This window comes from Electrona antarctica (assembly GCF_951216825.1).
Source record: "Electrona antarctica genome assembly, chromosome: 18".
In the NCBI taxonomy this organism is placed as follows: Eukaryota; Metazoa; Chordata; class Actinopteri; order Myctophiformes; family Myctophidae; genus Electrona; species Electrona antarctica.
This window is the reverse complement of record NC_136799.1, coordinates 43,073,401-43,085,894: the sequence shown is the minus strand read 5'-3', so window position 1 is coordinate 43,085,894 and position 12,494 is coordinate 43,073,401. Positions and strand designations below refer to the sequence as shown.

Genomic DNA, 12,494 nt, shown 5'->3' with positions numbered 1-12,494 from the left:
AGCAGCAGTCTGCCGTCACGGGGCTTCCCCCCCCGGCCCGGGGCCGCTAGGTAAGCAGCAGTCTGCCGTCACGGGGCTTCCGCCCCGGCCCGGGGCCGCTAGGTAAGCAGCAGTCTGCCGTCACGGGGCTTCCCCCCCGGCCCGGGGCCGCTAGGTAAGCAGCAGTCTGCCGTCACGGGGCTTCCCCCCGGCCCCGGGGCCGCTAGGTAAGCAGCAGTCTGCCGTCACGGGGCTTCCCCCCGGCCCGGGGGCCGCTAGGTAAGCAGCAGTCTGCCGTCACGGGGCTTCCCCCCGGCCCGGGGCCGCTAGGTAAGCAGCACTCTGCCGTCACAGGGCTTCCCCCCCGGCCCGGGGCCGCTAGGTAAGGAGCAGTCTGCCGCCACGGGGCTTCCCCCTGGCCCGGGACCGCTAGGTAAGCAGCAGTCTGCCGTCACGGGGCTTCCCCCCGGCCCGGGGCCGCTAGGTAAGCAGCAGTCTGCCGTCACGGGGCTTCCCCCCGGCCCGGGGCCAAGTTGTTCTCAAAGTGGGGACCGGGGACCCCTATTCTCCATATGCAGACCGCAGCCATCTTACCATCCTACTATAAATGCGCCACGTTTGCATGCGTACGTGCGTGTGCGTGCGTGCGTGCACGGTTGTAATGCACGTAACTCGAGAACCGTTTGACCCACCCACTTCACATTCGACACACGCGTTTCACACCCCCACAGGGAGTGCAGTGCCAGGTATCGAGCCGGTCGGACCCACGGTTCTCCAGAACCACCACAAAAGGCTCTGGTCAGGCTCTGCCAGTGGGCCTAATGAGGCCAACTCTGTTCACCTGTGCAATTTCCAGCCTCTGCCTCAGCCAATTGAGGCTCAACCAATCAGGCTCTGCCAGTGGGCCGAAGTACACTTTTCAATTTGCAGTCTTCACACACACAGGCACACGGCTGACAGTTAAAACTTGTGCCATGACAACGTATATCATTAGGTTCCCAAGTTGCATCGTTCCCAAGTAGGCCGGTGGCCGACTGCGACGGGCACGTACAGGTCTAGTATAAGTTAATGGCAAGGTGCAACTGCCATTGGCAGCCCATTCATCCAAACAGAAAAGTCCTATCTGATTTTATTACATGGCCTGGTTGAATGCTTGATTCTGATTGGTCAATCGCTGAATTCAGCAGTGAGTTATGTGTTGATAATGACCGCTCCGCTGTATTAGTGTATAACAGACCTCTGCCTAATCAAACCCTCTGAGCACCAGCTGTGCGGCTGTGCCCCGCTTGATTTACTGCTGTTTCCAACATGACAGCAATGTAAACACACACACACTAGTGACACACAATGTCATTTACAGCTAAACATTGCTCTCAAAAATGTTTTTGAAAACATTTGAGCGAGAAATAGATGAAGCAGGACCCGAAAATGGATTCGATTTGATCAACTCACTTACGTAATAAGCGGGATAATATCTGGCTAGGTTTTCATTGTCGGGATATAATTCACCTTCAAGCTCATAGTGCGGCACCGAGTGCCGCGCTATGAGCTATTTTTGAAAAACTCAAATCTTTGCTTCTGGGGGGCGTCCCTGGAACAAGATATTTTCAGATGGGGGTCGGTGGCCTAAATACAGTAATTCTGATATTCTAATAATTCTGGGGGTCCTTGACATGAAAAGGGTTGAGAACGACTGACACAGAAACATAGGGTTTTTAAGAAAACTGTCAGGATTTAAAAGACATTTTGTAGAATCGTCCTCGCGTCTAAGTGGATTAAGAGCGTCTGCTAAATGCCTATAATTGCAGGTACGGTGGACGAGGAGCCGTCTTCGGTGACGGGCAGGAAGGACTCCCTGAGCATCAACCTGGAGTTTGTGAAGGTCAGCCTGTCCAGGATGAGGAGAACCGGAGGCCCCACCTTCATCGAGAGCTTCATCCCCACCAAGACGGGCAAGATGGACACCACGCTCATCAACATCTCAGGTATGGAGAGCAGTCCCTGGAACCATATAACCTCGCCTCACCAGGCTTTCCACCACCTCGGAGGAAAGCCTGCATGGTCTCTGTTCCAAAAGTGCCGTATGATCCGGTCGGGAGCGGATGATATATCGTCGCGTCATGTTGTAGTGTTGTTTTGTAGTCGACAGGCAGGAACAATCAAACGGAACTTCCTTTTCCCTCAAACCGGAAGAATAACAATAAAAGCTTTCGTGGCCTGCAGCTTTTACTGAGAAAAAATGGTTTGAGGGAAAGGGAAGTTCTGGAAGATTGATGACTACAAAACAATACTACAACATGACGTAGCGATATCATCCGCTCCCGACCGGTTCATATACAGTTGGAGGCCATCGATATTGTCCTTTTCTTTTTGCTGAGGTTTGCGTGTTCTGCGCAAAAGGACAGTTAACCCATTGTGGGCGGGAACCCCTTTTGGTGTTTTAAACATTATGTTATAATTTAGCTATTGAAAAATAGCAGATCTACAAGCTCATAGCGCGCCACCGAGTGGCGCGCTACGAGCGGCGCGCTACGAGCTTGTAGGTCTGCTATTTTTGAAAAATCGTGAAAATATTTATTTCAGAAAACAGAGGATTTAGAAGGATTTTTTTAAATTTTGAGGTCAGGCCTAAATGGGTCAAATGATAAGGGACAATATCGGTGGCACCCAACTGTATACCCCACATGGACTGGTGCCCACGCTACTGGACCCATGAGCACACTGTGCTCCTACACAATTTACAATTTAAGCATTTAGCAGACGCTCTTAACACATTTTGTGCCCAAGACGTCCACAGACGTCCTAGGAATTACTGCATGTAACAATAAAAAAAGTTTTTTTTTTTCTTAAAAAAATAATGTCAAGTGGGTCTAAAAAGTGCGCACCCTGGGATGGTAACCGCAAGGTTGCCAGTTCGAAACCGGGCTCCCCCAGAGTTTGTGTCGAAGTGTCCTTGAGCAAGACTCTGAACCCCCGACTGTGTGTGACATTGTGTACCTTGCAGCGGTGTGTGACATCGGCTCGGCCTCCTTCAAGTACGACATGAGACGTCTGAGTGAGATCCTGGCGTTCCCCAGGGCCTGGTACAGACGCAGCATCGCCAGACGCCTGTTCCTGGGAGACCAGACCATTAACCTACCAGGTGACAACCATGGAACATGATTAGACCATTAACCTACCAGGTGACAACCATGGAACATGATTAGACCATTAACCTACCAGGTGACAACCATGGAACATGATTAGACCATTAACCTACCAGGTGACAACCATGGAACATGATTAGACCATTACCCTACCAGGTGACAACCATGGAACATGATTAGACCATTAACCTGCCAGGTGACAACCATGGAACATGATTAGACCATTAACCTACCAGGTGACAACCATGGAACATGATTAGACCATTACCCAGGTGACAACCATGAAACATGATTATACCATTAACCTGCCAGGTGACAACCATGGAACATGATTAGACCATTAACCTACCAGGTGACAACCATGGAACATGATTATACCATTAACCTGCCAGGTGACAACCATGGAACATGATTATACCATTAACCTGCCAGGTGACAACCATGGAACATGATTATACCATTAACCTACCAGGTGACAACCATGGAACATGATTATACCATTAACCTACCAGGTGACAACCATGGAACATGATTATAACATTAACCTACCAGGTGACAACCATGGAACATGATTAGACCATTAACCTGCCAGGTGACAACCATGGAACATGATTATACCATTAACCTGCCAGGTGACAACCATGGAACATGATTATACCATTAACCTACCAGGTGACAACCATGGAACATGATTATACCATTAACCTACCAGGTGACAACCATGGAACATGATTATACCATTAACCTGCCAGGTGACAACCATGGAACATGATTAGACCATTAACCTACCAGGTGACAACCATGGAACATGATTATACCATTAACCTACCAGGTGACAACCATGGAACATGATTATACCATTAACCTGCCAGGTGACAACCATGGAACATTATTAGACCATTAACCTACCAGGTGACAACCATGGAACATGATTAGACCATTAACCTACCAGGTGACAACCATGGAACATGATTAGACCATTACCCTACCAGGTGACAACCATGGAACATGATTAGACCATTACCCTACCAGGTGACAACCATGGGACATGATTAGACCATTAACCTACCAGGTGACAACCATGGAACATGATTAGACCATTAACCTACCAGGTGACAACCATGGAACATGATTAGACCATTAACCTACCAGGTGACAACCATGGGACATGATTAGACCATTAACCTACCAGGTGACAACCATGGAACATGATTAGACCATTAACCTACCAGGTGACAACCATGGAACATGATTAGACCATTAACCTACCAGGTGACAACCATGGAACATGATTAGACCATTAACCTACCAGGTGACAACCATGGAACATGACCCGTTTAGACCTGAGGACGCGTCTGTGTCGCCTTAGCTTTGAACCACTTGAACCATTATTTTAAACTTCAGCTGTTGGAAAAATAGCACATCTACAAGCTTTTCTTTTCTTTTTTGTTAATCGTGAAAATGTGTACGAATCTTTGAGTATATACTGTATATCCTTTCACGGCTGAACGTTTTTCAACTCAAATATTTGCTTCTGGGGGACCCTGGAACCCGATGGGGGGCGGCGGCCAAAGTTTGAGAACCACTGACGGAATAGAAACCTAGGTTTTTCAGAAAACCCTCAGTATTTAGAAGACATTTTGTAGAATCGACCTCGGGTCTAAATCCTTGGAACTGCGCACTTGACATGAAAATGTTTGAGAACGACGAAACATAGGTTTCTATCACGACAGGTCAGAAAACTGTCATGATTTAGAAGACATTTTGTAGAATCGACCTCAGGTCTAAATGGGTTTAACTAACTAACTAACTAACTTTTCCCGTCACCCCAATTCTGTTTTTGCTTCAAACCACACGCCACCCCTGCATGCAGCCTCGGGCCCGGCCACTCCAGACTCGGTAGAGAACGTCACCCAGCACCCAATGTCCCCCGAGTCCACCCGCAAGGCCTACTGGAGGACGTGGGACGGCGTCCCACAGTCCCCCAACGTCTTCTCGGACCACTCGGCGGGGAACAACATGTCCCCGGGAGGACTGTCGTCCCACCTCAAGTCCCCGGCGCCGGCACGGCGCACCCGGAGCGTGTCGGACTCCTCTGCCCCTAGAAGAGGTAAAACGTCTCGCGCCAGTGTTGATTTCTGTCCACTAAAACCAAGACGAGAAATGAACTAAACTGAACTAAATGAAAACTAAGCTATGCCGGCTAAAACTAAGACTACCGTAAATATACTGACAATTTCGTTAACAAATTAAAACTGGACCAAAATGGTCTAGTGGACGAGAGATCCAGTATAAGTCATGTATTTTACACTTGGTTGCATGCTGAAAATAGACGATCTACAAGCTTGTACAGTGTAATACAGTAGTAGTACAACTATTTTCAGCAAGTCGGGCATCAAGGCCCGACAAAATACATTTTGTTCGACTAAATCAACTGTAGATTTAGTCGACTAAAATCTTTAAAAAGATTAAACTCTTAACCTAGAGTAACACTAAAACATTCCAGGTGACTGAAATGTGACTAAAACTAAATGAAAACTATTTGCTGCCAAAAACAACACTGCGTCTCACGCCGTGTTCATTTTGACGGCACGTTTTTATGCAGGTTTTAGTCATAGTCTTTTGAATACAAATGTATTCAGTTTTAGTCCTATTTAGGTCCTCTGGAAAGTCTAGTTGTAGGTCGACTAAATGTCATAAGACTTTTGTACGGTTGATTTTGTCGACAAAAATGTATTTTGGCTGAAAATTGTCGGTCTACAAGCTGCGCTGTGTGACGCGTTGTGACCTTGTAAATCTGCTATTTTCAGCATGCAACTAAATAAAATGAATTGCCTTTTAGTTCTACTGGAACTCTCCTCCACTTGTCCCTGTAACATTTTAGTCTAGTTTTAGTTTATTTACTTTTCATTTAGTTTTCATCAACGAAAAAAAGGTAGTCGACGAATTGTCTTGAGAGATTAAAATACACTGAATGGACTAAAACTTTTTGGATATCTTACTATAAATGTGCAAAATCTGATCTACAAGCTCACAACATGCCGCGAGTTCACAGCGCGTCGCAAGTTTGTGACGTGTTGCGAGCTTGTAGGGCCAAATTTACATATTAATTTGAGGGTCCTTGGCGTGTTGATTTCGTCGACTAAAACTAACACGAAAGATGTTCGTCGATTACCTTTTTTCACTGACGAAAACGAAATGGAAACTAAATGAAAACTAAGCTATGATGACTAAAACTAAGACTAAATATACTGACAATTCTGTCAACAAATAAAAACTGGACTAAAATGTTAGGGAGGGACTAGTGGACGAGAGATCCAGTATAAGTCATTTTACACTTGGTTGCATGCTGAAAATAGCCGATCTACAAGCTCGCGCGTTGTGAGCTTGCGTTTTCAGCAAGTGTAAAATTAGGCCTTTCGACGGCTCCAAGAACCACCAAAATACATTTTGGTTGACTAAATCAACTGTAGATTTAGTCGACTAAATATCGTCGACTAAACAGCAAAACATTCCGGGTGACTAAAACGAAAACTATTCAAGCACTAAAACTAAAATCTAAATGTGGTGCCAAAAACAACACTGCTTATTGGCATGAAAAGTGGCACTGATTGCTTATGTTGTATACAGTATTGATGTATATTGTTCATTTGAGAGTTTGCATATCCTTCATGGCATGGCGTTTCCCCCCCCCCCCCCTGTGTTTAGACTCGCTGACCAAGACCTCCACCCCGTCCTTCAATAAGAACGGCAGCAAGGCGGCAGGCCAGCAGGGGACGCCCTGGGAGACCCTGGTGGTGTTCGCCATCAACCTCAAACAACTCAACGTGCAAATGAACATGAGCAACGTCATGGGAAACAACACGTGAGTCGCGACGGGAACCCGCCTTTTTGGTGTTTTATTTAAGCATTCTGGTTATGCTTTAGCTGTTGGAAAAAATAGCAGACCTACAAGCTCGTAGCGCGGCACCGAGTGCCGCGCTACGAGCTTGTAGGTCTGCTATTTTTTTGAAAAATCGGGAAAATGCGAAAATATACTTTCTTTCAGAGCGAACGTTTTTAACTCAAATCTTTGCTTCTGGAGGGGTTCCTGGGAACAACATATTTTCAGATGGGGGTCGGTGCTGGCCAAATACATATCATTTTTTGGGGATCCTTGACATTAAATATTGAGAACCACTGATATCGAAACATGAGGTTTTTCTGAAAACATTTAGGATTTAGAAGACATGTTTTTAAGACCTGAACGTAACCCCCCCCCCCCCCTCTATCTCTCCCCCAGGTGGACCACCAGTGGGCTGAAGAGTCAGGGCCGCTTGTCGGTGGGCAGCAACCGTGACAGAGAAATCAGCATGTCGGTGGGTCTGGGACGCTCCAAGCTGGACTCCAAGGGAGGAGTGGTGGGTGGAAACATAGACGTCAACACCTTGGAGATGGTCTGTAAGTACACACACACACACACACACACCATGCTGTCATGGTGACGCTCACAACTCGCCACCGTACGACGCATTGTGAGCAGTGTTTTCGTCGAGTAAAAACAGACGAAAAATGTTCGTCGACTACCTTTTTTTTCACTGACGGAAAGTAAATGGAAACTAAATGAAAACTAAGCTATGATGACTAAAACTATATGACTGAATGTATTGATAATTTCGTCAACAAATAAAAACTGGGGGGGCACGGTGGAACAGTTGGTAGTGCTGTCGCCTCACAGCTAGAAGGTCCTGGGTTCGATTCCCGCTCGGGACGCTGTGGATGCTGGCGGCATAAATGAAATAAAAAAACTAGACTAAAATGTTAGGAAGGGACTAGTGGACAAGAGATAAGTCAGTTTACACTTGCTTGCATGCTGAAAATAGCCGATCTACAAGCTCACAATGCGTCGCAGTGCGACGCGTTGTGAGCTTGTAGATCGGCTATTTTCAGCAAGTGTAAAATCAGCCATCAAGGGACCGCCAAGAGACATTTTAGCCGACTAAATCACCTGTAGATTTAGGCGACTAAAATCTTATGACATTTGGTCGACTAAAACTAGACTAAACACTAAAACATTCCTGGTGACATAAATGTGACTGAAACTAAATGAAGACGTTTCTAGAGACTATGACTGAAACTAAAATCAAAATTTGCTGCCAAAAACAACACTGATTGTGAGCTTGTGCTGTAGATATTAGATCGGCTGTGTTCACTAGTTGTTGTACTGTATGTCACTATGCCAATTATAATTAATACAGAGCCATGTGATTAATCAGACCAATCGTCCCAGACGTTTTGGTGTCTAGGGATTTTGTGACTGTCCCTCATTATTATTGCAATATGTGCTACAAAATGTACTGAATAATGTCTTAACACAATATATGCCCAAGACGTCCACAGAAAGGAGGAATTACTAGGAATTACCGCATGTAGTGCCCAGGACATCTGTGGACGTCTTTTCTTTTTCTTTTCTTTTTTTTCAAAATGTCAAAAAGTGGGTCTAAAATTGGGCACCCCACGTCGCCATTTGAAAGAATGAAAGGGCACATCATGTGTTAATTTACTACATCAGTCATTTGTGTGCACTCATTTCTGCAAAAAAAAATATATATATATTTTCTATTTACTAAAAAGCTGGAGAGACAGGGGGGACCTCTGTTATTAACACCCTGAGCTCACAGGACGAAGTTCACCGATCAAAAGGACGGAGGTTATTGATATCAAAACCGATCGCATCGCTCCACAGCCTGGGAGCATCTGTTGCGCAACATTCGATGCTGCGCAACAGTGAACAGAAAACAGAAAATCCCCCCCCCCCCCCCATTTTAGCTGACGAGACGGAAAATCTTAAAACGTTAATAACTCTTGATCTAAATCATAACGTCCAATTCTAAGCAAAGATCATGTGTTAGACGGCCCACCGCGGGCCCTGTCGCTAGTCGCAGTAGATTTAATCATACCTCCCGCTGTTGTCGATCGAGTGTTTTGGCTACATCTAGCTGCTTCAGCCACATAACATCCGGTCCGTCGGTAAAAGTGCTCCGCTGCTATAAATCGCCGGGCGCTATGATTGAATGGATTAAATAACCCTCGGGCGTTCGGAGTGTTAACACGCAGTAGCAGTGATTATTTAACACTTATTTTAACACAAGAATGGCACTTATACGGCCGTACGCTCACCTTTGAAGGCTCATACATACAGTTGGGTGCCACCGATATTGTCCCTTATCATTTGACCCATTTAGGCCTGACCTCAAAATTTTAAAAAATCCTTCTAAATCCTCCAGTTTTCTGAAATAAATATTTTCACGATTTTTCAAAAATAGCAGACCTACAAGCTCGTAGCGCGCCACTCGGTGGCGCGCTATGAGCTTGTAGATCTGCTATTTTTCAATAGCTAAATTATAACATAATGTTTAAAACACCAAAAGGGGTTCCCGCCCAAAATGGGTTAACTGTCCTTTTGCGCAGATCACGCAAACCTCAGCAAAAAGAAAAGGACAATATCGATGGCCTCCAACTGTAGTCTGGATTTTCGGTGGTGAGGTGACCACCGAACTACAACATGACGTCACGAGCCGCGGTGAAGAGCAAACCACCGCCACCGCCCCAGCCCTTCTCTCTGTTTTTACTCACCACCGCTCAATGTTATTTCAGCTCCGGTGGTCACCTCACCACCGCAAATCCAGACTATGAATGAGCCTTAAAACTGAAGTAAAAACCTTTCAACGGAAGTTTTTAAAGTGAAGTTAAAAAAGAAAACAAAAAAATGCATTAAACATGAAGTGAAATTTAAAGCCCTTTTACTGTGGACTATGCAGTTGAAGGCTGTGTGACTGACATGGGCGTGCGTGTGTTTGTGTGTGTGCGTGTGTTTGTGTGTGTGTGCGTGCGTGTGTGCGCGTGCTGCAGCCAACATCTCGGAGCATCCCAACCAGCAGCCCAGCCATAAGATCCAGATCACGCTGGGCTCCACGGAGGCCAGGGTGGACTACATGGGCTCCAGCATCCTCATGGGAGTGTTCAGCAACGCTGACCTGCAGCTGCAGGACGAGTGGAAGGTCAACCTGTGCTCCATGGACGCCAGCCCCTCAGAGAAAAGGTAAGGGTCACCCTGTTAACCCCATTTAGGCCGGACGTTGAAATAAAAAAAAGTCTTCTGAAAGAATATATGTTCAAAGATTTGTGCCGCATTTTCACGATTTTTCAAAAATAGCAGACCTACAAGCTCGTAGAGCGCCACTCGGTGGCGCGCTATGAGCTTGTAGATCTGCTATTTTTCAATAGCTAAAGTATAACAGTTAAAACACAAAGGGGTTCCCGCCCAAAATGGCTTAACCCCATTTAGACCTTCAGGACGATTCTACAAAATGTCTTCGGAAATCATGACGGTTTTCTGATAAACCTCATGTTTCTGTGTCAATGCGGTTCTCAAACTATTTCATGTCAAGGACCCCTAGAATTATATATGTATTTGGCCTCCAACACCCCCCCCCCCCCCCCCCCCCCCATCTCAAAATATGTAGTTCCAGTGACACCCCCAGAAGCAAAGATTTTAGTTAAAAAGGTTCGCTCTGAAAGGATATATATATATTCCAAATTTGCGCCACATTTTCACGATTTTTCAAAAATAGCAGACCTACGAGCTCGTAGCGCGGCACTATGAGCTTGTAGATCTGCTATTTTTCAATAGCTAAAGTATAAAATAATCCTTAAAACACCAAAAGGGGTTCCCGCCCAAATTGGGTTAAATCTATAGCTGCCGCTAGCTGCCGCTTGACGATAATCAAGCTTGTTTTTGGTCTAAAAAGAAGAATCCATAAGATATCTTCATCCCCATAGACAGCATAAGACCAGAACTGCCCACAGCCCTCCTATGAGACACAGACTGGTTTCTGAACTGCCCACAGCCCTCCCATGAGACACAGACTGGTTTCTGGTTTCATTTTAGCATCATATGTAATATTTCACGAGTGCCTCTGTCTGTGTGGACAGTGAGATCTGTGTCCATGGAGATCTGCAGTGGGACATGTTAACATCATACTGTATTTAATATCTCTCCGTCTCTCTCCCTCTGTGTGGCCAGCGAGATCTTCGTCCATGTTTGACATGTTGACATTCATATTTAACTCATTCTGGGCGGGAACCCCTTTTGGTGTTTTAAGCATTGTGCATTGTGCTATTGAAAAATAGCAGATCTACAAGCTCATAGCGCGGCACTCGTGCCGCGCTATGAGCTTGTAGGTCTGCTATTTTTTTTAAATCGTGCAAATGTGCCTCAAATCTTTGAATATATATATTATTACAGAGTTTCAGTTTTTAACTCAAATCTTCAGGTAGGGGTCGGCGACATATTGCATATCATTTTTTGGGTCCTTGACATGAAATATTGAGAACCACTGATATAGGAACATGAGGTTTTTAAATGTTGACGTCTAAATGGGTTAACATTCATATTTCATATATTATCCGTCTACAGTGAGATCTTCGTCCATGTTTGACATGTTAACATTCATATTTCATATATTATCCGTCTACAGTGAGATCTTCCTCCATGTTTGACATGTTAACATTCATATTTAATATATTATCCGTCTACAGTGAGATCTTCGTCCATGTTTGACATGTTAACATTCATATTTAATATATTATCCGTCTACAGTGAGATCTTCGTCCATGTTTGACATGTTAACATTCATATTTAATATATTATCCGTCTACAGTGAGATCTTCCTCCATGTTTGACATGTTAACATTCATATTTAATATATTATCCGTCTACAGTGAGATCTTTGTCCATGTTTGACATGTTAACATTCATATTTCATATATTATCCGTCTACAGTGAGATCTTCCTCCATGTTTGACATGTTAACATTCATATTTCATATATTATCCGTCTACAGTGAGATCTTCGTCCATGTTTGACATGTTAACATTCATATTTAATATATTATCTGTCTATAGTGAGATCTTCGTCCATGTTTGACATGTTAACATTCATATTTAATATATTATCCGTCTACAGTGAGATCTTCGTCCATGTTTGACATGTTAACATTCATATTTCATATATTATCCGTCTACAGTGAGATCTTCGTCCATGTTTGACATGTTAACATTCATATTTAATATATTATCCGTCTACAGTGAGATCTTCCTCCATGTTTGACATGTTAACATTCATATTTAATATATTATCCGTCTACAGTGAGATCTTCCTCCATGTTTGACATGTTAACATTCATATTTCATATATTATCCGTCTACAGTGAGATCTTTGTCCATGTTTGACATGTTAACATTCATATTTAATATATTATCCGTCTACAGTGAGATCTTCCTCCATGTTTGACATGTTAACATTCATATTTCATATATTATCCGTCT

At 44.5% G+C, this 12,494-nt stretch overlaps 1 protein-coding gene across 1 annotated transcript in view; it reads left to right on the top strand.

Annotated features, from left to right (window-relative positions):
* Nucleotides 1-12,494, top strand: part of kiaa1109 (KIAA1109) — a 196,760-nt gene that overhangs the window by 168,432 nt on the left and 15,834 nt on the right. Inside the window, 6 exon segments of the mRNA XM_079528812.1 lie at nt 1,788-1,964; nt 2,984-3,121; nt 4,999-5,235; nt 6,834-6,990; nt 7,408-7,565; nt 10,017-10,206. Of these exon segments, the coding sequence (XP_079384938.1) occupies nt 1,788-1,964; nt 2,984-3,121; nt 4,999-5,235; nt 6,834-6,990; nt 7,408-7,565; nt 10,017-10,206 (1,057 nt within the window).